Below are 27,397 nucleotides of genomic sequence, written 5' to 3'. Positions count from 1 at the left end.
AACTACTAATTGCTGCCTCCTCTGGCTGCAGGTTCATGGATTCCCAGCTCTTCTCTGGAAGGAAAATGTATTTGTCTACTAAAACACAAACAGAGGAGAAAACAAAAACAACAACAAATTACTTTAGATTAATAATTTACAAAAAAGTTGTTAATCTGGCTTCTGAGGGAAGTCCCAGAGGATTGGGATTGCTGTCTTGCCACAGTCCACATGCACCCTGGTGCTGGAAGAAGCCTGGTTTTCTGGGATACTTGCTCCATGCCAATAAATTGGCTGCTTCCCAGCCCTTGGCACATTGGCACCATAAGCCACCATCAATATTTTGCACACCTGGAGGTTGCTCAGTTTGGGAATCTTGAGAGATTTTTAGCAAAGCTTTTAGTGCAGGTCAACTTCAAGTTGTTATTTGAAACATTAGCCTATCCAGGGAAGTTCTCACATAATAAAAGTGCTGGCCTTCAGCACCTCTTGAGGCCTCCAGCTTGTATTTGCTGATTTATGTGCCCAGAGAGATTCCCTGTGAAATTCTCTGTGGAGAAGAGCAGTGGCACCCTGGTGGGCTGGCCAGCTGCCCACCCAGCTGCCCTCACCCCCCTTCTCAACAATGGGGGAAAAAATAAGATTTAAAAGCTGGTGGGTTGAGACAAAGACAAAGACAGGGAGATGACACACTATAAGGGGAATTTGAAGTTAAAACAGTGACCAGTAAAGTACAAGGCAAAGTTCAGACTGGCCATTGCCTGGGACTGGAGTAGGAACAGGGATTTTTGTGGTGAGGCACAGAATGGAACTCTACTGACGGTGGATATTACCCACCCTGATGGGGCTGTGATGGTGCTGCTTCCCTTGTGGTGTGAGGAGGTTTTTTGGGGCTGATGTCATCAGTGGAGCTGTGAAGGATGTGTGGTAAGTGAATATTGTAATGACCATCATGATGAAATTAGCATTTTTCTGGGGCAAGGGGTGGAATTTATTTGCTGCAGGTGCCCAGGCACTGCTGTGGGGCTGAGAGACCCTCTGGGGTGAGGATGGGGCTGCCCCAGGATGGACATGCTGAGTTCCACCCCAGCCCCTCTGCAGGACAGGGCTGAGCCTGTCATTCACCACCTCTGGAAAAACACACTCAGGAAAGGACAAAACACTCTCTGCCAGCAACAGCTGACATAAAAAGTTTTTGAACCAGCCTCGTGGTTGAAGGAGAAGTCGGAGGGGATTTGGCTGGGCTTTTTCTAGAGACCTCTTCCTGCTTCTCCCCAGGGCAGCACATTGGAGCTGGGAAGTGCTGGTGAGAGCCAGCACTGCCCCCATCCCTCCCAAATGATGGAGTGGGGCTGAATCCTCCTCCTCACTTATCCTCACTCATCCTTCACTCTGCTACTGCCCAGGTGTGGGGGTTTAAGGCTGGTGAACTTTCCCTTTGGCAGGAGAGAGGCTGCCACAGGCCAGCACCATTGGATGGGGGGCCCTACACTGACAGCAAGGCAGGGGAACAAAACACTAAACAAAACAACATTATTTTTGCACAAAATGGATCTGCTGAGAAAAAAGGAAATCAGAGTTCTTGATCCAAGGATTGCCAAAGCAAGGAGACTGAGTAATGAAGGAAAGGAACTATTATGATTCCTTTATAAGCATCAGGCTGGGGATACATTAGTGATGGAAAAGCCTCATGGCTGCAGCATTCAACCTATCTCTCTGTGAGACAAAGGGCAGCAGTGGCAGCTTATGCTAAACTCTGAACTACTTCCACGGTTTTGACATTTTGGAAGTACAAGAATATGAGCTTTTATTGCCTGCATGAAAGTGAGAAATTTTTGTTCCCTATCCTGTCTGTAGGACAAGTGGGAAATGCATAATGTGTCCTTTGACCCCACTCCTATTTACCTGAGTTCTACCATAAAAACCCCCCAAGAATGTGTTTCCTCTCAATAAGGCCTAGTTGTGCAGTGGGTGGCAATGAGTTAATGCCAATAAACTCTGATGCCTCACACCTGAGAGGCAGAGGCCCAACTGGCTAAAAGAGAGAGGAGGGAGCACCTGGGGGGTTTGTGTTTTGGGGTGGGGTGGTCTGGCACCTGCTTCTCCAGGTGGAGTTAAGAATGGAGCTATTTAGTTCCTTGGTGGAAACATCCATAAACCTTGTCTCTTCTCAGGCTGAAGCTGGATTTCCTGTTTTTGGAAGGAGAAGTGTTTGCATTGTCTGACTCTGGTTGCTTCCTATATTTCTCATGATTGGAGGACTGTAAGTGTGGGTAGAGATGGAGAAAAGCTACTGCTGCACCTTTTTTTTAATTTTTATTTTTAAGTGTCCTTGAAAAGCCCTTTTAACAAAGACAGTGGACTTTTGCTGCATCGCTAAGCAAAGTGTGAAATAGTAGATGGGGTTTTCCTGGCAATGTAGTTCTTTTTTTCCCTTCCTTTAAGGTTAGGTAATATATCAGAACCAGTGTGCAAGGCAAGCATCTGAATTCTTTGGGAAAGAGCTTAGGGGGATGAATGCAAAATGGTGGCCTTCATCTTGTCTTTCATTAAGTGTTCAGATAGCTGTCTGATTGAGGCCAAAAACCATTAGGTGGGGCTAAATCAGTTTACAGGATTAGGAACTGCTGTTTACAACAGAAGCAAGGGCAGTTGGGTGCCATGTGGGGGTAACTCTACCTGGGTCTAACACCTCCAGGTCCATGTTTGAATGAAAGAAAGGGCTTCACAAGTGACTGTGGGCTGTTCTAGGAGGTGTTTAAACACGAGCCTTTTTTTTTTTTTTTTTTTTTTAATTCTTGACCTAAACATTCAGCTCTTGTGGAGAGGAAAATAAAGTGTGTGGAAAAATGAGTCAGCCAGCTTCCTGTGGGAGGGACTGCAGGAGGCACGATGCTTTGAATGCTGCAATAAATTAGCACTAGAGATAATTCAGAGGACAAAGTGTGCCTGGAGGACACACCATGCTAAGTAGTGCACGAAGTGGCTCTTGCTCTCAGTGTGCAAATCCTGCTTTTCAGAAGAAGTGTGGGAGATTAGACAGCTCTGCATTGTGTCTGTGGGGCTCTGCACAGAGAGCTGGGCTTGTTGGTAGGTGTGTGGCTCCTGGATGGTGAGAGGATTAGGGTAACAGCCTGTAACACCTGCAGGCTCGTCTAGATCTGCAGGGATGCTGCACATCACCTGGAGTGAAGCATTTGTTACCTATTTGCACATGGAAGCAGAAAGGCTGCAATAATCAAGCCTGGTGGAGCTCAGAGGAGCCACCACGTTAATTCACTGCAGCACAGCCTGGCCCTTGTTGTAAGGGGGTCTGGGACCTTCAGGTTAAAAAATTTGTTGGTCCCCTTGTGCCTGTGCAAGAATGTAGTGCCTGAAGTTTTGTACTGGACTAGCAGAGGGAATGGTACAGTTTGGAAGCTGAACAGCTCATGTTTTGCATCAGTAAGCTCTGTGGTCTGCTCTCCTAGATAACTTCTAATGCATTTCTAATATTTAATTTCCACTAATAAGTCTTTTTTCCCCCCTGGAAAAGGCATATTTTATCTTGATAGACCACTTTGGCAATTACCTTTGATGTGGGTTTCTAATCCAGATTTGCTGGAGCTCAGTCTGTCTTTGCTACATGAACTAAAGGCTGAAAAATATTTCTTCCAGTAACTTTCTAGTGAACCAAAAATGTGGGTCAGATGAGAGGATGCTGAAATACAAAGTACCTGACTAGTTTGGAAATAACTGAACTGGAAGCCTGAATACTTAACTCAGTCATTAAAACCCCTTGAAAAATTAAGAAAAAGGTTACAATGGTGGAGACAAAGAAATGTAACATTCCCTCCTGCTCTGAGAAACTTTGCTGTCTTTCCATGATAGCCTGAAGTCAGGACAGCCAATCTCCCTTCTTGACTTTTTTTTTTTTTTGGAGACCATTTTAGTCTTAAGATCTTAAACCTGGAGGTGTTCAAACTCAAATGGTTGTGCCTGGAAGAAAGAGACAATAATTAAGCTTCTTACAGTCTCTTGCTCTGGCTTTAAGCACTTTCTCCCCTTTATTTCAAGACAAATTAACTGAGTTCTGTTGGGGATGTCTAATATGTGATGGAAGAACAGCAGCTCTGTCTGCCCTTGTAATTTTCATGTCTACATCCTGTTAAGCTCACAATACACTGTTTTAGGGTTTAATAGTAGTAAATACAAGCCAAAAGTTTCCCAGTATGTGTAGATTTGATGCTCCAACCTGCAGTTACAAACACATCTGAATGCATGAAAATAGTGGTGTCCATTCCCACATATGAGTGAGTGATGGGACAAAATTCAAGTAGTAGGTTTAAAATACATTAAACTCTCTCAGGAAGCCTTCAGACAGGAAGAGAGAAAACATAATCTCAAATGTATATTTAAATTTTATGGTAGATTGACCTGGATATGTTCTATTAGCTTTTAAATCCCTGCAAAGTTTGATTCCAAATAATTTCTATCAGGCTTTTTCTTAAAATCGGTGCTCATGTGTTTGCTCATTTCCTTTACAACATCATAAATTTGTTTCAAAAGTGAGAGGAAGAAGAGCTAAGAAGTGGTTTTTTGGAACCTGGCTTAACTAAAGCAAAATGTTTTGTGCTGAAGGCTGATTTCTTATGGCAAATACAGTAGAACTTGTGGCTGCTTTCTGTGGAAAAATAAGGAAAGGCAAGCCCTATAGTAAATATTGGCCAGGATGAAAGCTACAGCTTCAAATTATTCCATTAAACTTTCCTCTTTACTAAATGTTTTAACCACGGATAGGTGCAATAGCATCATAAATGGAAAGTGAATGCCATAAAAATGAGCAAGTCCATCACAAAGTTCTGGAAAAAAACCCAAACCCAGAAACTCATATGGTAGCATGTCGCATTCCAACACTTAAATAAAAAGGTACAAATCTGTTTTCATAAAAGATTGTTCTGGAGCTGTTAGGTAACATTTTACTTGAAAATATTTCTTGGTCAGCTAGTATTTGATCTCTCCTAAACACAAAAGAACTGTGCTGAATACCTGCAGTCAAAAAGCTTCTAGAGAGATACCATTTAACTTAGCAGTGCTTCTTCCTGTACTTTGGCAGCCTCCAGCTATATCTGAATTGTTCTCCCTCTTGGCATCATGAAAAGATCTGTTTAGAGCATAAGGTCTTTGGAGCAGACTTTGAGCATGAGGCAGACCTTGCTCCTGGTGATTGCTGACAAAAGATAATTACAATGTGTTAGTAATAACATCTGAGCACTTTGATCTGTTGAAGCTGAATCTATATTTAGTGCATTAACATGGGTAATAAGTACGGGAATTCTGTCTCCTTTTAGCCCAGCTTTGCTCTGTTTCCACCCAGGTTGAGCCTGTGGATGCAGGTGCAGCAGATGCTGGAACACAGCACGTTCACCTTCTGTGCAGTGCACAGATGTAAACACTGAGGGCATTAGGTCTTTAATTCCCAGATCCTCAGGGCAGGGCTTGGCCTTCAGAGCAGTCTGCACCTCCCCAGCAGTATGCAGGGGCAAATATGCAGTAGCAATTTCTAGTGTGAGGCAGAGCCTAAATTCACAGCAGGTGTATTCAAAGCTGAAGATAAATTTTCTGAAATTTTCTGTCACCCAGCTTTTGGGAAACTTCTGAGTAATTCTGCAAGTGGCCAGATCTCATGCATGTGCCAGCCTGGCAGGTGAGGTGCTCCTCTGGAGAGACTGCATGGCTGTAGATGTGGGCAGTCTGGATGAGGGGAGAGTCTGGAAATATGGATCTCTCCTTGCATCTTTGTCCTCCTACAGTCTTACTTTTAAAAACCTCTTGCATGGATTTTATTTAAATACTAGCTTTTAGCAAACTTGCTGGTGTTTTGGTACTTTAAGCCCTACAAAAATATGTACTTGGAAATAAAAAATAAAGCAAGTAGATGTGGAGAGGAAACGTAGCTGAAAAACAAAGTGGGTGCAGCACATGCCATGGGATGGTGTATAAAATATACTATACTCTGCCAAATCACAAACATGCAGAGGAATCTTTATCAGGGACTGGAAAGGGCCCCTCTCTGTATGAGTTTCAGGCTTTAGTGTATCTGAATATCAAGGGAAAGGATGGATGGTCCTGTATGGGGGGAAGATGCCTCAGTCACAAACCTTTCATGAATGCAGCTGTTTTTCTGACAGAAAAGAAGTCCAGTGTTATCAGAGCAAGAAAAACCTACTGTAGCAACATCCCAGCAGCTCTGTTAGAGTAACTGCCTGGGAAAGAGTCCACTGTAAGTGTTACAAAAGCTGTGCTTGGCCGTGGGCAGCCACTTTGGCACAAACGTGTTAGACTCAGGCTTGTACCTGTAGCCAAGGTTTTGCAGATCCAGGTCAGGTGTCACTCAACTGAAAGCCCTTTCCCCCACTGTCTAAGAGGCTGCTTAGAGGGATAAGAGTCACTCAAGCTGTGTTTTTTTGGCACAGAGGATGTTGCTTTTTGACAGCTGACTCCATGCAGACACAGCCAGCTCTCAGCAAGCCTGGGCTGAGCTGGAGCAGGTGCCAGGCAGGTCTGGGACCGACCCACAGCCCAGGTGTGGGGCTGCCTGCAAACCAGCACCTGTAAGCACTACTCAAGGTCTTAGACTGGGAAACTCTGCACAGACAGAATTAGCAGCTTTGTCCTGTGTTTGATGCTGAGAAAATATCTCTTTTTCCCTGTGAGGGTTTCACAGCAGAGGCTTTGGCTGGTAAGAAGCACGCTTCCCTCCTTCACCAAAGCTCCCCGTTCACCCTCAGTGATTTGTCTTGGAGGGACAGAGTGAAGACCTACAGCTGCCCTTTAGGGAAAATACTGTTGCTTTTGGCTTCGGTGCTTCTAAGCAGAAGTCAGTACCAATGATGTGCCTTTTGGCCCTACCTAGGGCCAAAGAAGGGAACAGGAGACCAGCTGTAAAGTGCAACAAGAAAAACCCAACAAAAGTGGTGTGGCTGTTCTTCAGCTTCAAAGACTCCCTGACAAATTACTGTTGGGAATGCGCTTCATTTTCAAAGCCCTTTTTGAGCATGCTCCTATTTTACCTATGGCAACATTCATTGCTTTCCAGGTATGTTCATTTATCTTCAGCAGGGAGGGCTGCCTTGCCTGAGTATGTGTGCATTCTCCTGCACTTGGCTGTGGGCTGATCTAGTCTGCTTCTGCTGCTACTGTAGGATTTTAAACTGGGATCTTCCCTATCTTTACTGCAAATAAATGATTAACTTTCTCTTCCTCTTGCTGGCTGAAATCAAGAGTAAGGTGACCAGCGACAGAGGAGACTGTGGTATTCAGCTCTCAGCAGTTTTTATTACTCCTGCTGCTGTAGCTGAATTTCTCTATGTGCACAAGCCAGTGGTAGCTGTACTAAATCTCCTGAGCACCTGCTGTGTGCTGGAGTGTCTAAAATGGTGCTGCTTAGTACACAGACATGTGAGTGAGTTAGGAGTGCTTTTATCCTATCTGTGCTAAAAATCACCTGCCTTAAGCCACTGATCCCTTTTTCCCCTCCTTGCAAGTCTTGAATGCAGAGAGGTACATGCTGGAGCTGGCAGATGGCTGGGGAGCAAACAGGTCCGCACAAGCATGCCAAAAAATCAGGTTGCATCCCTGTTAACCAACTTGTGCCAGGACTTGGGTTTTCTTCTGCCTGTCACTGCCCTGCCTGCACTGCTTTCCCCATCACCCCTTGGCTTGGCTGTTTGGTGATCTGCCTCCTGGAATGTTTTTTGCCCTCCCCTCTCAGCTCTCTCTAGTTGATTAGTCTAAGAGATATCTGCCATGGCACATGGCTGAATTCATTTTTAGACACAATGCTGTGCCAGAGATTTGTTTGTTTAATTACAGAAGCACTAGGATTTCTGCTGTAGTATGTCTGGATTTGGTTTTGTTCCTGAGACTGGTGCTGATTTCAGCCTCCTTTCCTTGGTTCTGACTAAAGATATTTTTTGGTATCCCCAGTTTGGAAAGTTATGAAGAACTGAGTGGACTGAAAGAGGAACAAGTGGTTTAACCATGTCCCTACTGCAGCACAAGTAGTCTTTTATCACTTAGATCTTCAACTCTTGACACTTGTATGTAATGCAGGGCTGCTTAGCTCCATGCATTGGCACTCTCTGCATCTCCTGTGTGGAGACAGGTCTTATGTCAGTGCCACACAACATGGCAAAAGCTGGCTTTAGGTGCCCAGGATGCCACATGAGACAACTGACTTTTTCCTCAATAGACCCACATATCATGTGGTGTAGAGCCAAGCTTCATGCAAGTGTTGAAGCTCCTTAACTTGATGCTTTGGTCATGTCTGCCTGAGCAGTGGGGCACCAGGGAGCAACCCAGAGCTGCTTGCTCAGAGGCAGAAAGTCTCAGTATAACTCATGTCAGTGCCAAGTGATGATCTGAACCCCAGGTAGCTTTCAGATATTAATAGGTTAAAGTGTAGCATAATTTTGTTAAGTTCTTGCAGTAATTTGGAATTTCCCAGTGTGATCCCATTGACAACAAGGGACAAGGAGATAAAAGATATTAGAGCCAAGTTTTCAGCACAAGCTTTCTCTCAAGTACTGATTCAAAATATAGCTTTATGTGTCAAGCTGCGAAACACCAAGTATATCCATGTCTCAAAATTATTTATTTGGAGGACAAGACAAATACTACCAGTTAAAAAGCTCTCTATTGATTTTTCACCCTTACTCAGGTTTGCTGAAAGGGTCTAGGATTTACTATTGTTTATGGCAACAATTAAACATTACCAGGAAAGGAGTGTTTTGGCCAGGTCCCCTCACAGAGTTGGAATTTACACCAGGGTTATAAGGCTCATTGGGGCTAATCCCTGCTAGCATTATGTATAATCTGACAGTTGCCAAGGAGACAAGGATAATCTGAGTGAAACAAGATATGTGAGAAGGATATTTATGGACATTTGCCTAACGATGCTTGTGGAATGCACCAAGAAGTGATTATTTGAGTGCCTTTGAAGTACTACCTCTTCTGTGATGAATATGGAAGGCTGGTACACATGCAAAAAATGCCTCTGTGAAATTAAAGCACAAGCAGCTTGGCTTTCGTTTTTCCTTTTATCCTGTGGTGGCCTCATCCAGTGCTGTGGGTGATGCCTTAAAATTTTAGCTTTTATGTTTTTCAATTCCTGTACTGCATTAGTGCATAAGTCTAAACTCCATATAAAGTGTTAACTACTGTCTTCACATTTTGGTCAGACGAAACAATTCCTCTAAGCCTAAAACTCAAGGATACCCTACAGCCTCAGGCCCTAAAAAGTATAAACAAAAGTGAACTGAAGGGGAGCAAACTGGGGGAACTGGACTTCATTACCTGAAGCTGTAATTGGAGGCTTAAGCCCTGATATGCAAATGGACCAAACTTATAATTGCCTGAAAAACTCAAGACCATTGTCCATCTTGGGTGTAGCCTCTGGGAGGCTTCTGACTGTCCAAGGTGTAGCTTTGAAAGCCTTTAAAAATACCTACTCTTATTCTCTTAATCTTGTCCAGCTTCTGTTCTAGGTAGCCACTCCAAGGCATTGTCGGTGGGCAGACAAGGCTTTTGCAGTTCTGTGAGTTCCCTGTCCAGCCACCTGCACTCTGTGGCATCAGCAGAACATATCCAAGGGTAAACAGTGTAAAGAAGCCATTTTGGTCTGACAGAAGTTTAATGAAAACTGTCCACTCCGTGTGCTTGAAGTACTCACAGGTGTCTTTGCTCATGCAGAGGTCTGGGATGCCAAGTGTTGTGAGGAGAGGGAAGAGTGAAGGTGGTGGTGTCCAGGTACTCACAGGCATGGAGGTGTGTGTGCTTTGCAGACAGCCAGCTCATTCCTCCACCCTGCAGGGTGAGGCCAGCTGCACTACAGACACCTGGTCCTTGTGTCACATTCACTGAGCTGTGGGCAGGGTTAGCATCACAGCCTACTTGGTATGTGGGTCTAGACAGGCATTTAGGTCAATTTTGCCACTTTCCCTGACCTGGGGTGGTTTATAGCTCTGGTTAGAGAGTTTAAAAGAAACCAGAGACTTAATATCTTCGTTTGAACAAGTTCATGCTTGGAAAAGCTTCTGCACTGTTGATTTCACACAGCATTTTCTTGGCAGGGTGTTCTCTGGCCATGAAAAGGGTCAGAGATTGTTGGAGGAGGCCTGTGTCTGGGACAGGAGCACTAAAGTTGTGTGATCTGGAGCTGTCCCACACTGGGCAAATCTTCCCTTCCTGTGCTGAGGTGAGGCAGCAACATGCACCGAGGGAGAAAGCTGCCTGTCTCCTTCCCTCTTCCCCCAGTTTGACCTTCTTAGTCTCTGCTACTGTCTCTTGATGGAGGATTAAGCAAGATGGGAAGACAGAAGGAATTTCCCAAGTCTTGAATTCCTGATGCAAATAACTCCTTTGAAAGGTGGGAAATGCTGGGAACCAGCCTGCAGCTGAGGGGCTGTGTCTCGTGATGCCAGAGTTAATCTGGGTAAGCAGAGATTAACTGAGCTGCTGGATTGGATAATGCCTGAACTGCTTTACTGCAGCTTCTGCTCATAAAGCAGCCCAAGCCTAGGAGACCCCTCCTTGTCTGCAGCTCTGCCTGTGCCCATGGCAGCAGTGCCTCAGGCACAGAAAGGCCTGAGGAATAGATGGCATTAATGAAATCATCAATTTCATAAGCATTTGCCTGGACCCCTTAAAGCTTTAAATATTTATGAGTTAGACTTCACTAAGAGTCTCCACCTTGTTCTAAGGTGGAGAGGGAAATAAAGACTAAGCAGTGCAACACTTAAGGAGAACTTGAGCCAAAGTGAAGTACTACATCAAGTAAAGCCTAGGGAAATAAATCTCTCTGGAAGAGAGGCAAACCAACAGGAATAATTTGAGTTGGCAAATCCCTGTGCAACTTCATAGCTGATCAATAGATGTTATTTAGATAAATATCACACTGTTACATTCTACCAACAATCTCTTTTGAACAAACATGGTCATTCCAGGCTTTCTCATTTGGCTTCTAAACATACATCTGTTGAAAAATATGACTCCCACAAAATATGAGTCTAGTCAAGCATTTTGAATAATGCCCTGATTTACATTTTCACCCTTTCATTACTTTATGTCCATATGGAGTTAAAATACAAGTCAGTTCCAAAGCCTTTGAGATCACTCACTCCTTGTGAGTACTCCCTCAGGCTTCTCTGCCTCATTCTTTAGTATTCATAAATAGGAGGAAGACATGACCTAATGTTAGTCAAACCCTTGCCTGCACAAAAGGGAAACCTCAGAAGGTCTCTTTCAGACTTAACTTTTTGCCTGGTTCTTCTCATACCAGTGCAAAAATTGGCCAACCCTCCCTGACTGATGTGCACTTGGCAACTTCCCAAAAGTTTCCTTTGATGGAGACTTTGTAGAGTCTCTGGGCCATTTCTTCTACTCAGCCAAACTTAGAGCTGTTTGGGGTTTTTTTGTTTGGTTGGGTTTTTTTTGTTTTTTTGTTTTTTTTTTTTTTGTATCAGTCAAATTCTTATCCTGCAATTTATATGTCTTGCCATTTATGTAAGGGACATGAAGAATAAAGCTTATACTCATTCAGGGAGTGATGTCTGAGCACTACCTTTACCATGTCATGCTGTCAGTGTGGGACACAGCACTAAATTCTTACTCCAAACCTTAAAAACAAGCAAAAAGCCCCACCCCAGTTCATCCCTGTTCTCTAAAATCAAGACAAAAGCTCAAACTCTTGTGTACTCTGCCAGAGTGGAGAGGAGATTTTTCATTCACTAGGGTCTTGTTTATTGGTTTACATTGACAATTACTGCCTAGTCTGTCAGTGCCTCAGTTTCCTGGTGTTCCAATACAATCTATGCCAATCCTTGCTAACCAAGTAAAGAAACAAAGGACACTTCTTTAGGCACTTCCCCAAAAGGTGCCTTTCTCTTGAAATTTGTGGGTGTTTTTGTCCTGAAACATTTCACCTGCAAAAGCAATTGGGACTATGGATCCCATCCATAAATACAGAACCTTCCTTCCAGCAAGTCTTAAGGTTTGTACCTGTCTAATGGTCCTGCTATGAATGACAAATATACAGGTCTACACCTGAATTGTAGAAGACTTTCATTTTCCTGGATATGAGCTTGTAGAGAGCCAAGTACAACGGTGCTTTGTTCAACAAGTAACCAGAAACAGCTCAGCCTAAATAGCTGTCAAATGGAACAGCTTTCTAAGAGCACCCCTGTCACCACAAAACTGTGCCAAGTCTGGAAGTGGATTCAGGAGCAGACGTTAAAGGATGTAGAGAAAAAAGCAATCACAAGGTTAAGTTTTGTTATCTTGGTGCACTGAAGTGCAAAGGAACTGAAGGATTCCATACAAAGGGCAAATCCAATGAGCTGAATGCTTTAGTTACACAAACATCTGCAGATCTTGTAACTGTTCTGTGAATGCTCTACATGTATGACACATCTGCATTAACTGTGCTAATCTTGGTAGAGTCATGACCCAGCTGAAACTATCCAAGCAGTCTTTTCTCTTAAAAATGTTCTTTCTATGCATTAATATTAGAACCTTCCAGGGAAGAATAGTTAGCAAAGGATGAGAACAGTTAATGGAATTGCTCCCAACACTTCTGACTTCTGCAGTCCCTCCTCAAACACTGACAGGGATTCCATGCATGATGGAAATCTGTTGCAGGTCTTGGCATCTACAGAAGAACTGAACTTCTGCAAAAGGGTAACTACTGAGATGGTGAGGCCAGCCTGCATCTCCTCCAAAGTAAATGCTCTCTTGGGCTGCTTATGAGCTGCCTTTTACTCCAGTGGCTCGGATATGCAGGTCCCTTGAGTTACATCCTCATCTGTCAATTGTTTCTTGTTGTATCCTTGCTTCTGGATACTGCTGTGTTCCTATCTGAGGAGGCATTTCCCATCCCTGTGGTGGTACTGCCAAGCATGAGCCAGCTCTGTATAGCATTGTGGCTACCCAAAATCAACAAGTGTCCTGCTGGTCCTGTATCTCTGCTCAAAATAAACTGGGTTCTGCTAAATGCCATTCTAAACAAAATGGTGGTTAAGCTCTAGGCTGTTTGCAAGAGGCCTCTGATTTCATGGGTAATCAGAGCACCCAATACAGCTGGCAAAACCCCCTCCGTGTAGAAGGGGGGGAAGAACCCCCCCCCACCTTGAGCTATTGTCTACTAAATTGCATTTAGAAAAAGCAAACCTGCTTGAAAAAATAAGGAAATTGAAGACTTTCATTATAAGGTATGCAAAGTTTATAACCCAGAATGGGCCTTTAAAGATCAAATGCTTTTAATTGGGTTTTTTTTCTTATTTTTATTGGGGTTTTTTGTGTGTTTCTTTGGGTGTTTTTTAAATTTTTTTTTAATGTAGCTATTTGCAAAGCTTTCAATCCTGTTTGATTCTAGCTAGTAATGCAGTGGCTGGATACAAACACCTTCTGTGTCCTACTTTCTACAGTCTCCCGAAGGAAGTGTTTACAGCAAGTGTGAATAAGCAGAAATATTTTGAAAAAATTTCTTCTGCCCATGTGTCCCTGCCTCTGAGCTACTGCATGATAAAACAATTCAAATAAACAACCTGGACGTAAACAGAATAGCCACTCAAAATTTTTAGTGCAGGGCAAGAGGGGAGGAAAGAACTCATTCAGAATTTTATCTTCTTACGCCACAACAAGTTCAGCCTCAGTTTTATGTTGGATTCTGGCTTTCAGATGTTCACAGATTAGTGGTGCTGCTGATGTCTCAAGACAGAAGCCTTGCACAAACTTTTGAAACCTCTTCTAGGACCACTTGCTGGAGGAGAAAGCTGAGCTACGAGCAGGGCTCAGCTGAAGTGCAGGGAAGAACAGTGTATGGCTGACTACCAGGGGCTTTACACCTCCGTGTATCTGTCCAAGAGAGTACTCTGGACACACACTCCTGCGGATGTGCAGGGCAGTGATGGGGGGTGATGGTGGGACACGAGGTGTGGCTCTGTGATGTCTCCTGGGGCAGCCTCTGCCGCTCCATCCAGGCACCACGAGCTCTGAGGGTGGAAGGTGAGCCGTGCACAGCCTGGAGGCTCAGTGGCTCGGGCACACAATCATTTCTCTGGTGCCGCGTCCCGAGCTGCACCCCCGGGAGACGCTCTGTGCCAAACCCTGGTGGGGTCACCCTACGCGGGCTCGCCGATCGGCTCTCAAGGAGCTCTTTCCACCCAGGATAGAAAATGTTTACCTGTCCCCCAGCAGGCTCATTGTGGATGGTACGGACAACAGGCTGCCTTGGGCTGGTACAGCTCCAGCGCGATTTTGGGGAGGGGGTGTAACTGCCGGGAGCAGAGGAGGAGAGGTGTGGAGGAGGAGAGGTGCGGAGGGGCCCGCGGGGATGCAGGGGGACGTGGGAACACGAGGTGGCAGCGAGCCGAGCGCACGGGGGTGGCGGACGGGTGGACGTCACCAGCGCGTGTCCCCGACTGCCGTGGAGGTACGGGCACAGAAACCGCAGCCGCTTGCCACAGCAACATCACCAGCTGGGACATGCTGTGCTGTCATCCAGCAACCAGCGAGGGGTTCCCGGGGATGGAGGGGATGCTCCATGCCCCAGAGGAGGATGAGGGTCCCACCCAGCCCCTGGGACCCAGGGATGCCATCCTCTTGCCCAGGAGCAGCGATTTGTGTAGTTCCACTGCCTCAACAGTAACTTTTTTTTTTTTTTAACCTTAATAGTAGTCTAATTCTTTTCCTAAGGAGTGCTTTGCTGCTCATTAGCCCCTATTTTATTCCATGCACAGCTTTCATAGAAGCATTAAATGTTAAGGGATTAGAATAGACCTTACAGATCATCTAGTCCCAACTCCCCCTGCCACAGGCAGGGAATTTTCCCACTAGACCAGCTTGTTCCAAGCCCCATCTAACATGGTTTTGAACACTGCCAGGGTTGGGACAGCCACGTCCTCCCTAGGCAACCTGTTTCACTGTCCCAGCACTCTCACAGCAGATAATTTTTTTCTAATGTTTAGCCTAAATTTCCCTTCTTTTAATTTGTCCCCCTTCCCCCTTGTCCCATCACTACAGCCCATTCTCTTTCTGCCCATTCCCTCAGTGCTCACCAGCACTTAAAACCAAAGGACTCAAGGGTAAAAATCTTTCATGAGATGAATGTGTGCAAAATCCTTGGACAAATTCTGTAGGGATGCTCCCCCTCATGTTTACTTCTTTGGCACTTTCTGGATTCATTCTTTGATGGCCCTATGGCTTTGATGTCTGGATGGCCCTATTCCTGTTGGGTCCCAAAGCTCTGTGTGTCCTAAAATGGGGTTAACAGGTGCTGCAGGCTTGGACTGACTCTCAGCAGAGGGTTGAGCCTTTCTCCTTGCTCTCCCTGAGGGATGGTGGGTAAGTGCCACTCCGCAGTGACCTCAAGGTGTTTCTCCATTACCTTCTAGGGCACTGAATCACTTCATTGAAGGACTCTGCAGGCGATAACACACAGCTGCAGTCACGTCCTATATTTACAGTTTTAGCATGGAAAGCCTCAGCACTCCAGGCCTGATGTGGCATAAAGCTGAATTATTAACAAGTGCTCTCTGCTACAGGAGAAGCAACTGGAGAGTAGGAGCCTTTCTCATTAGTATTCCCTGGGTGATCACGGATCTGGCTATGTGGTGTGAGGATCTGCTGATGCTCCAGAGGGGTGGGGAGCTGGGGAATGAGGTTACTGGGAGGTTTGCTGGAATCAGTGTTTGGCTCTGTCTGGTGCTAGTGTCTGTTTCCTCTCACCTCAGCATGTGTGACACAAGTGAGCCTTATGCCAGGCACAAAACATTATTCCCCCAGTGAATGAGCAGCTCCACCAAAGCTGCCATGACAAGCAGCTACTTCAGCCCCTTCAACAGGTAGCAGTGCTGCCTTTTCTCCTGCAATCTCCCCTTCCTTTGAATTTAGACTGCTCAGTGGTGATGCAGGTGAAGATTTACGATGCAGGACCCTGTGCTTGAGGAGTTCAGTGTAGAGCTCCTTATAAACTACTCACTGAATAGGTCCACTAAGCCCTTTGAAGAGAAAAAACTGGAGAGTTTTTATGAAAAATAATTCAGTGTAGTGGCTGATCTGCATCTTAAAATGTAGGGATAGTCAAAGCAACCCTTCCTTAGCCCAGCTTCACTCAGGATCTTTTTCTGGTCAAAAATAAACCCTCTGAAGCGGGACTTAAATTCAGCCTGTGCCTTTGTGTTAAGGATGGAGCTCCCAACAGACCCTGCTGGGCTATTGGAGACAACTTAATAAACAAGAAACATAAGGAGGCTTTCATTAAGCACCTGTATAGACAAAATAAGGAATTAAAGACATAATTTATAGTGTAATTGGTACAAATCTCTGGCATAGCAAAAGCAGTGCATCTTGCCCAGCAACTTCTTCCAATAACTTTCTTTTTCAGTAAATAATCTGAATTTCTTAAAACCAACATTGCTCCTATGCTGATAGACCCAGCAACCAACCATTCAGAAAAATCTCTTCAAATAAATGACAACAGACCTGCCTCTCTTGGGTGTTCTTCACCATAAAAGGATGCTTTTAAAATATAAGTAATTTGGAAAGGAAAATACAGTATGGTCAACTTGTTCTTAAATAAAAACCTGTTTCTTTCAAAGCAAAGCCAGTGCCTGCCAGTTCTCTACCATGCTGCATGTTAGAGCATGAAGTGAGAAACTTCAACTGAAACACTACTGAAAGGAGGGTTTTGTGGTTAGTAAATAATACCTCCTTTGGAGAATTGTTGGCTGGCTGCTCCTGTTATTGCTGTAGCAGAGGGATTGACTGAAACACCTCATTCTTTGTAGAGGCATGCTGGCTCTAGATGCTGAGTGAATCTAAGGAGCTGGCAATTGAGAGCCCCTCTGAGAGATGCCACAGCAGCCCAGCACTCCTCTCTAAACACAAGGAGCTGTTTCAGCAGTGCAAGATGACACTCTTCCACTGCCCCGGGAAACAGATTTGCATTGCAAAACCTACCTGAGCTTGACATTGTGAAATTGCTCCCTGTGCTCCATGTGCTCATAAAAGAAGCCCAGCTGAACTGGGAAGGATGAGCCTCGCCCAAGCTACATGCAGCAAACAGCTCCAGGAGCCAGAGCTGGGGAGCAGGAAATGTGTGGGAAAGCCATCTGGTGAAGGCACTCAGAAACAGCGTGGAAGTCTTTTTTCATTCACTTCCTGACAAAGTAGTAATATGCTGCCTCATTATAGGAAGATGACTGCTTGTTATTATTATTTGCATTAGTAACTCCTAGAAGCACAAAGGTAGGGAGAGGACTCTTGCTGTGTTACCTGCTGTGGGCACATGGAAGAGGAGACCTTTCCCTATACACACTCCCCCACAAAAGGACAAAAAGCACAGAAAGCATAGGATTGTGGGTTTTTGTGTTTTTTTCTTTTTTCTTTTTTTTTTTTTTTTAATCCTAGTGGGGAATTGAAACAGATGGGAGAGACTGAAGGAACTGGAAACAGAACATGTAATAATTCCCAAGCCTCGACTTTCTCAGCAGAACTGTTCTTTGCTTCCTATACTTTAGCTCTGAGCAGTTCTGGTGAGTGGTTTGTACCCTGGCACACTGCTCATGAGGAGCTCTACAGTTCTCCTTGGTAAACCTGGCATTTAGCTTGGTGTGGACACAGCGCTGAGAGCTCCTGCACCCTTTGCTGTGCTGAGGCAGGGGGAGGGAAATCAAAGCAATGTGCAGAAGGGATTTTAATCATCATGTAGCAAATTAAAAAATACTGTGGAGGTTTTAAACTTGCTCTTTGGCATTTCAGTCACATCTTTCACTACGTGCTCCCAGTCCAGCCAACCACATTTTCCTCACGGTTTAATGCTGTTCTAACCTCAGGCAGTATCTTTGTTCTGCTAAAAGCAGAGAACCAAAGGCTGTATTTCAAGAGGAGGCAAAGTTCCTTATAGCCTACTTACTATTATTAGATATTTAAAGTTCTCCTATATCACCACCCCATTGGAAGACCTCAAACCATTTTAAGGACCTTATTTTAGCCTCTTGGTGACAGAGGCAAGAGGCTAATTTTTAGATACTGGAACACACTTAAAATTCCTATCCTTGAGTTTTCCTCATCAGTCCTTGCTAGAACTGACAATGGATTTTTTCAGTCCCAGGCCTTAATTGCATGACAGAGTTTTGCAGGTCAGCTTGCTATCCTTGTGTGGGTGTGTGTGCGCTTGGTTGGTTGGTTGGCATTTGTGCCAGGTTTAGATAAAGTGAGTGTATGTTGGCTTTTCATCTCTGGGGAAGGCAGGGTTAAAAAAAATGTCCTAAGACTAATTAGTTGGTGAAAGTATGGCAGCAGCAGGAAGGAGGAGAGGCAGGTTGAAGGAGATGGTGGCTGCTGCCCTGCTTTGAGGTAAAAGAGTCTGAAGCCCAGGGAATCCAGAAGAAACAAGCAGGGCTGGCAGCTCCTGAGGCTGCCTGTCATTCCACATACAGAGTGTAGTGCCAAGGGATACCTTCTCCAGGAGAGAGATGATTGAGTGTTGTTAAATGGGGCCACGAGGTGTTAATTGCTAAAAACTGCAGAAATTCAAATTTAAGGAGCCAGTACCTACTAGTGTAGAATGACTCTACCAGACAGAAGCCTGTCTCTGTGTCCTGTAAGTGAAGCAGGATATAGAGTGTTGGATGGGGCAGACTTGAAGCTCTGAATACGGCTTTCATCACCTTATACCAGACTTCTCATAACCCTCTGCTCCCAAATAACCCACCGTGACACAAATGCAGAACCAGCAACACCTTAAAGGTCACAGAAGTTGTAACAGCACCTCTTTGTAGGACTTTTCCTCTCCCAGTGCTCACTTCATGATCACAGGAGAGACTCCAGCCTATGGCAGTATGGCTGTGGGCAAGCATGTCCACACAGCTCTTATTTATCCCTTTCATTAATTGGAAGCCTAAGTGGTAAGAGGAGCCAGAACTACATGGGTGCAGGGTTTAGGCAGTGCCACTGCCTCAGGGATTACTTGTGTAACCTCTTCAGAATAAGACTGCAAATACACTATGGAGCAGCAAATATGGAATATTAAGCAGCTAGGAATCAAGTGCTAATATAATGCTGGGATTTAAAAAGCCTCAGCTGGAGCCCTGAGAATGACAACACATTGTTCCTCACTCTCTTTCAATTTGGACAGGTTTTTCTGACTGTGGGAAGACTGTTTACACCCTTGCTAAACCCACTGCTGTATTTGAGTTACTGGCAAGTTTTGGCCAGGTGACAAACTCAATGAGCACTGAATCATGCCTCGGCAAACATCAGCTCTGTCTCTAACAGAGCTTATCTGCATTGGAGAAAAACTGTCCTCCAAGCTGGGGACAGGGCTGGGCTGGAATGGGAAGGGCAGCACCAATGCTCAGCATTTTTGAATGTGGTAGTTCTGAAGTGGGTCAATGAAGGCCATTTCTGGCACTAACAGGGAGTTAAGGGAGCAAAACCCAGCTCGGACACCACATGCTGGTAGACCTAAATTGGTGGTTCCTCTGAGGAGGCTTTGGGGAGTGGCTCTCTGAGCATCTGGCTGTGAGAGGTTCCTGTAGCACAAGGGTAATCCCATGTGGTTTAAAAACCTAAAACAAGCTGTCTGGTTCTCCTCTCCTACCTTCTAGGCTGTTCTTCCAGTTTATGCTTATGCTGGGACCATAACAAATCTTACATTCCCCAGCCAGGGATAGAAATCACACAAACACAGAAAATTATTGAGTCACCAGATCTAATGGGAGCCACATTCTTAGCCCTGGATAAGAAACCTGGCTCAACACAGGGCTTGTGCAGCCTTGGGTGGAAACTCTCATCCATGGTGTATGTGGAATACACTCTGTCCAGAGAAAAAGCAAAAAATCTGTGGCTCACTTGGGACATATTGCTTTAAAAACATGGATAAACTTAGCAACATTCTTGAGCTAAGGAAGATGAGATGATTTTGTTTGATTGTCTATTTGTTGTTTCTTTTTTTTTTCTTTTTAAAGCCAGCTAACCAAATTGGAATAAGTGACTTTTTTAATCCTTGCCAAGAAATCTACAGTGCAATGAGGAATGATTTCCTCTAGTGTCAGTACAGAGCGTCACACCCAAGACTAGCTCTTCTCACCTCTAGAGGCACAGGACAACTGCATACACAGCTTGAGTGAAGACCTGTACATTTGGCCCTCTTCAGAGTCCTCTGGTCCTAGTGCTGTGGTTGAGGTGTCCACCCTCTCACAGGCAAAGTCCCTGTGTCAGCCCCAGAGACTCAGCTCTGACAGAATCTAGTCTGAGAGATGTTCTTACAGCATGAGATGGGCCTCTTCGGCATGAATCTGTGTGTGTGTTTTTGTTCTATGATACTTTGGGAATAAGCAACTGATAACAAGCAGATGCTTTTTACAGCTGCTGGAGTAAATGGGTTCTCAAGCATTAAAATTATGGTTTGTACTAACTGTCCAGTGGGGAGGAAAAAAATCAAGGTTATTAATTCCAGAAGACAGGCTAACTTCTGGGGGAAGGAGGCAGAAAATGTTAAGGCTTTTGCTGTCAGAAAGAAACTCACGTTGCAAGTATTCAGTCAATTAGGCTGATTTGTAGCAGCCTCACTATAAATCCTCTTTCATTCGGAGGCAAGTTAAGCTCTTTGATGAAACATGGCATTCCAAGGAATTTCAGTAGGTTCTCACACATCTAACCATGGCAAAGTTATCTGCAGTGACACACCATCTGAGAATGACATGGTACGTTCAATTCTACAACATTACAGCCAATGTATCTCAAAAAAGGGAGGCCTGCAAAAAGCCCTTCACCCCACTGTTGCAGATTAGCCTTCTTCTCGCATGCTACATTTGTTCAGCCTATTAGTAAATTAGAAGCAGATTTCCTAAATCAGTTCTAGATACAAAAACAGTTGAAAGAACCTATGCAGTAAATAACCACTCAACCCAGAAACACAACTGCTTTGCCAAAGAAATGCATCACTCCTTAGAGGTGCTAAATCAGTTTAAAGGCAGCGTGTCTTATGGGGGCACCCGTGTAACATGACCAGAGGCAGAACCATTTGTTTCCCTGCAAGTGGGAGCTTTCCCACTCCTTTGTCCCAGAGGGGGATGACAGCAGAGCTGTGACCCTGTCCCGTGCCCAGCTGTGCCACCCAGCTGACTCACCCTGCTGAGCTGGTCCAGGAGTCTTTGGTTCTGCTCGGAGAGTTCCTGGACAGCGCGCGTCTTCTCCCGGTCGGCTTCGCGCAGGTGCACCTGCTGCTTCTCCAGCTCGTCCTGCAGCTGCTTCACGTCGCTCTCCAGTTCAGACACCCTTCCTTCCCACTCTCCCTCCTTGTTCTCAAATCGCCGCCGCAATTCGTGTTTCTCTTGTTCCAGATGCTAAATGATGGGGGAGAAGAGGTTAGGAAGGCAGGGAAAAAAAGGTGAATGTCTCCTTTTCCTCATCTGTGCTAGTGGTAAAATCTTGTGCAGGAAAGAGGATGGTGCCAGAGCGTGACAATGCCATGGAGACAGCAATTCCACATCAGGGCAGGTCACCGGCACTAAAGCCATTTTCCATTTCCAGCAATTGGCCTGTCCTTGGCCATTGGAGTTCAGCACATCGGATTTTTACTGAAATAACTGCCAAAAGAGTAAAGTAGGCTGCATGTCAATAGGTGGAATATATAGGTCAGACAGAGCAATTGATTTAGCAGAGCCCAGCTTAACTCCAAAGCAATATTTCAGTGGTCAATGGCGTAATTCTTTTAAAATTTCCTTTATAGTCAAAATACATAAACTGTATACCCTTACTGTTGGTGAGGAATGTAGATGAGGCATCCTTGTTGTCATATGGGTCTCATGAACAACAGCTGAATCATCTATCCATTTGCTTCTTCTATTCCTGACCTAATTAGTTGTCTGAGACTTTGATAGTGCACAGTAACTCCATTGTTTGATGTTTGTCCGCTCTGGAATGGCAATGGATGCAATGAACTGGTTGCTATAGACATCATGTATCTGCATATTCTGGATTCAGGTTTCTTAGAAACCACTCTCAGTTCTGGAGACTCTGCTTTGCTCTGGATTGGCTGGAAAATGAGGGACAGCACAAACCTGGTGAAACTTCTACATGTTTTAAAAGTTCGGTTAAATGAGGGTTTGATTGAAACAGAACTGCAAATCAGGTCAAAGCAAATTTCTGTTGTGCCCATTTGAAAAAATCCCTGCTCCAAAACTCTGAGCTTGAATTTCCCCTGGTGACTGAAGACACACATTTACTTTCAGAACAGACACAGATTGGGGACATGGGCACATCCCAGGATTAGTAGGGAAACCTGAAAACAGGAGTCCTCTCCTTGCTGGGTGTCCTCTGATCCCCTGAATACTCTCCTGCTCCCCTCTATCAGATTCCCCAGTCTTTAAGGAATGTGTCTTAGAAAAGAACAGAAACCCACTAGGCCAAACACTGGTAGCACTTGCCTACTTCTCCCAGGTGAATAGCTCCCTGGTGAACAATTCCCATGGCACTCCTGATAGGAGGGAAAAATAAACCTGCTAGGAGGAAAAGAAAATTGCACTGCATTTATGTGAAGTGCTTTTTATTGCTTGTTAGAAACACAGGCTGTGAGGGGGCTGTTTCCCCTGGGTGTCTATTGCTGATGACACACAGCCTCCCTGGCAGGGTCCCTGTCACCTTCCTGAGCAGGTCTGAATGTCACAACCCTCCAGTACCTCTCCAGCCCTCTGGCCTGTGTATTGCTAATCTTCCACCCTTTTTTTGCTCTTTTTTTTTTTGCCACAGAGATGCCATGTTTTCTCTTTCTTCACCCCATCCCCAAATCCTTTCCTATGCTCCTTCCAGCTCTGTGTAGCAGCACGTTGCTTGTGCCCTTCCAAATCCTTCTGCAAATTCCAGACTTTCATGAAAAGCTCTTAAATATGAGGGAAAGCTGATTAAAACCAGTGGCCTATAATGGGGGATTTCCCCATGTTTCAGATGCTAAAAGAGTGAGCATTCTTGCAAATGAGAGCTAAGCAGTAATATAAATATTTTAATGCAATAGGTAGGCATGAGATCCTAGCACCTGGTCCATGACAGCCATTGCAAAGAAATCTTGTTTGTAGTCCAGGCGTGGCTGGAGCAGCCACAATTTCACTTTCAGCAGCAAACTGAAAATTCGGTCTTTTATAGCTCTGCCTCTTTCACTGCTAGGCAACGTTTAGAAAGATCCAGGGCCTTCTCTAAATGGAAAGTGGAACTTCAGCCTGCTGAGAAGCAGCACTGCAGCTGAAGTGCCCCAGACACCTAAATGTGATTTAGAAGCCACTGATAAGCCTCGCCAGTCAATTAAAAAGCATTTTAGCCCTTCACTACAAAAGAAAATCTTCACTACTCACAGCCCCCATAAATGGCCATCACAAAGGCTGGCGTTAGAAGGAGGTGAAGAATATCAAGTTTATTCTGTTGTGACAGAGAAACCAGAACAGAGCAGTGGGGCACGGAGAGGCTGTTGCAGAGAGGAGGATAACCCTGATGAGATGTGTTGACTGGTCCCTCCTGCTTCTGCCAGCAGCCAGCTCTCCTGGCCTGCCCTCACCCCAGCACCTGCAGGGCTGGAGAGGAGATTTCTGCACGTAGTGCTGAGAGGGCAAACTGCTGTCCTCAGAAGGGGAGTTTCTTGTTTCCTGAGTGTCTCTCCATTCACCAGCTGTTCATTGATTTTTTACACAGAATTGCTTTCTAGAAGATGTTTTCTTCTGAAAACAGCTTCTCTTCGACTTAACTGAGCTGGGCTGGTCCTCATCTGAAGAGATAAAAGCAAGGGGGAGTTTCCCAGCTGATAAAGAGGGTTCATACTGTAAAACGCTTGGACACAGCAGGCTCCTCCGTGTCACAGGAACAGCAGTATTAACTGTTTTAATCCCTTACAGAGGATAAAACTGTCTAGGATCACATATCAGAATTTATTACAGAACTTCAATTCCATGATTAGAAATGAGTTTAAATCCAGGCTGTGAAATGAAAGGTTTGCCAGAGTAGGTGTATGGCAGGAATGCTGTACCTCAGCAATGAACCCACAAAACTAGAATATATTTAACCTTGAGGCAAAGCACCCAACGAACAGACCAGTACCTTAGCTGCTGTGAAATGAGCTCTTGCAACCAATTCTGAACTGTGGACTGGGGAAAAAATATCTCCTAAGTGCTACTTAAACATCATTATATTGGGTTGTTACCAAGGATCTCATCTAAGACTTTGCCTCTTGTCACCATCAGAAAGTTCTCAGCATAGGGAAGGAGGGAACAGCTGTGGGTCCTTCCTCTCTGCTCCTCTGAAATCAAAAAAGCTTATTGTGAAATTTTATTCACTTCAGTGGCAACAGGAGGAGGCCAAGATTTAATCTGCAGAGACTGGGATTATCAAGCTTGTGTTTCAGAAGATTAATGTTGAAATTTGATTTTCTGTGTGAAGCAGCACTGGGTTAAATTTGCCAAACCAGTGGGAAGAAAAATGACCCTTAAGTAGATAACACTAACTCCTCTCAAATGGGTAGCCTGGAAAATAGCAATCAGTTATTCCACTGTGAAGTTAGGGTGATAGTAATGGGATGAAAATATGCAAACAGTTGGTTGTGTTTACAGTCTTTTCATTTACCTTCTGATTTGTCCTGTGAGAGCGGAGGTAAATGTTTGTGGGATGTTATTTAAAGTACTATAACGTCATGGTTTCTCCCCTCTCTTTTTCACCTCTACATTTTGCAAACAGTGAGTGGTACTTGAGGCTCTTCAATTCCCTAAGAGGCAGCTCGGTGGGTACCTAAACTTGTGCATTTTTCCTTTAATGGTAGGAAAGGTTCTACTCCAACTCCTAAAGAAAACCATGTCAGCACAACACCACATATGTCTGTTCTTGCTTAAAGATCAACATGGAAGCATTCACTCTGGCAAATTTTAATACTCTGGGAAATTCTAATCTGATAAACAGAACCACTAAGCAATAATTTGAGCAAATGTCACCTTCAGTGTTTTTCTATTAGAATAGCAAAGGTAGAGAGATTCCCCTGCAAAGAGGAAGGGATCAGCTGGGGTAAAATGACAAGTTTAATAAGAGAGAGGAATTTTTGTCAGGAGAACAAAGGGCATACAGTAATTTCACAAATCCTTTTGAACTTGAGAAATGTTAAGTCTATGCGGAAGGAATACAGGAATATGCAGGACTGTGCAGAAAGGACTGGTCTAGGACTGTGACTTGAAATGTGAATGTTAATCCAGCACTGTTCAAACTCTCTCCAGAAAGGTGAGAGAGACTTTTTTATAGCCTTCTAAGCAGTATTACTTATTGGAAGAAATACAATTTCAAGAATACCTCTGAAGAAGACTAAACAGTAGTGGCTCTCTCACAATTGTGCAAGAGAGTCGTTCCAAAATAAGCTGCCTGCACAAGCCTTTTTCTTTGTAATAGCTGTATTTTATCTTTAAAAATCAATAAATAGCTCAATCCCCCGAGTTCCTGGCAAGCAGCTCTCTCCACATACCTGTAGACATTTTTCAGAGCAAACAGCTAACAGCGACGTATCATTAGGGCTTATCTCCTGCCATGCCTAAAGCCTTAGCTGCAACAGCTTAAGCGTAAGGGTCACATATGCTCTGTAGCTCAGTACCTGCTGCGCAAATTTAACTTCCGAGGTATTTCTGTGACGAGATGAGCCGCGCACATCTCTCCCAGGTGGTCCCGAGGCAGAACAACCCCCCAGTGTCCTCCGGAGCGCGGTGCTACAGCCCGGCCCCGGCCCCACACGCCGGCTCTCGGCCGAGGAGAGCGGGGGAGAGCGGCAGCTTTGCCTCCCCCAGGCCTCGCAGGCATTGCTCAGACCCTTTCTTCCCCGTCACGGCCACAGCGAGTCCCGTGGGCTGCTCGGCAGGGCCCGCGTCCGCCGCCCGCCCCCGGCGCTGGCCGGGAAAGGAGCAGCGCTGGGCGGGAGAGCCCGCGGGCCGGGGCCGGGGCCGGGGCCGGGGCCGGGGCCGGGGCCGGGGCCGGGCGGAGCGCGGCGGGGCCTCACCTCCAGCTTGTCGGTGAGCTCCTTGTGCATCCTCTCGTACTGCCGGCTCATGTCCTGGTTGCGCTCCAGCAGCGCCTTGCCCAGCCGCGCCGCCAGCACCAGGTCCTTCTCCTTCTGCCGGATCAGCGAGAGGAGCTCGGGGTCGCGGGCGACGGCGGCGGGCGGCGGCTCCGGCGGCTCCCCGGCGGCGGCCAGCAGCGCCAGCTCCTCCTCCAGGGCCAGCTCCAGGGCGGCGGCCCCGGGCGGCTCCATGCCGCCGGCGCTGTCCGCCTCCGCCGGTGCTGACCCGGCGGCGGGCAGGCGCAGGCACGGCGCCGACATGGCCCTGCGCGCCGCCGCCGCTCCGCTGCGCCCCCCGCGCCCGGCCCGCGGCTGCGGCGGCTGGGCGGGGAGCGCCGCCGCCCCCGGCCCCCGCCCCCCGGCGCCGGGCCCCGGCAGCGCATCGCCACCGCCTCGGCCGCGGCCACGGCCACCGCCTCGGCCACGGCCACCGCCACGGCCACCGCCTCGGCCACGGCCACCGCCACGGCCACCGCCCTGGCCACCGCCGCTGCCGCCGGCGCCACCGGCACCGCGCCCGGCTGGCGCGGGGGAAACCGGGTTCTGCTGGCCCCTGCTGCCGCGGGCAGGTCTCGCCCCTTCTGCCGTAGGCCCAGGCCAAAAATCCCCCCAGAACATCGGGGAAGCCCAAGGAGGGAACTCGGCACCCCCGAGGGGCGCAGCGCGCTCTCCCCGCTCGCCGCCGCTCCCCCAGAGCTCTAGCGGGGCTCTTTTGGTTGCCGGAGCGGCTCTCGGGATATTTGTGCTCAGTAGTTCACCCGGGGAGCTGACTACAGCTTCCAAGAGCCACCGGGGCTTGCTTTCAATTTAAGATTGTTTGGGATGTTCTCGGTAACATTTCTCCTAGAGGTACCCTCAGTGAACCTTGGGAGTTGTAGTCCGTCCAGCTCCCAGCACTATTCCCTCTATTAGGGGCAGGACTGGTTGGGGTTTCAGTTTTGGTTTTGTTGATTTTCTACCTCCTTAGATCCTGGTACAGTAGGGAGCCTGAGGCAGAATGCAGCAGCATAAACCTGTATATTGTCATATTTGCTAAGATCTCATTTCCTCAGTTTCTGATTATACCTAAATTTCAAGCAAGAGTTTAATAGTGATTGCACAAAAGCATTTTAAATGAAACTTGTGCTTCTGATTCCTAGATTCTGCAGAAAGGAATCATGAGTTTTACAACTTTTTTCTTTGTATGCTGCTTTCTTGGGGCTTGCTTTCCTTTCCTTCACTTAGACCAGGTTCATCTGTATGCAACAGCCACAGCACATCAGTCCAAGGATGTTTTTGACTGGGACAGTTGGCGACTGATGCAGT

General features: G+C 46.0%; 1 protein-coding gene across 1 annotated transcript in view; it reads right to left on the bottom strand.

Moving 5' to 3' along the window:
* Positions 1–26,368, bottom strand: part of BICDL1 (BICD family like cargo adaptor 1) — a 45,193-nt gene extending 18,825 nt beyond the window's left edge. Inside the window, exons 1-2 of the mRNA XM_062504564.1 lie at positions 26,033–26,368; positions 21,153–21,368 (exon numbers count right to left, since the gene is read on the bottom strand). Coding sequence (XP_062360548.1) covers positions 21,153–21,368; positions 26,033–26,353 — 537 coding nt within the window. The 5' untranslated portion in view covers positions 26,354–26,368. The remainder of the gene's footprint in view (positions 1–21,152; positions 21,369–26,032) is intronic.
* Positions 26,369–27,397: the final 1,029 nt, after the last annotated feature.

The sequence above is a fragment of the Cinclus cinclus genome, chromosome 17 (assembly GCF_963662255.1).
Source record: "Cinclus cinclus chromosome 17, bCinCin1.1, whole genome shotgun sequence".
NCBI lineage: Eukaryota > Metazoa > Chordata > Aves > Passeriformes > Cinclidae > Cinclus > Cinclus cinclus.
The sequence above is the reverse complement of the archived record's forward strand: the minus strand, read 5'-3'. Positions and strand labels throughout refer to the sequence as shown.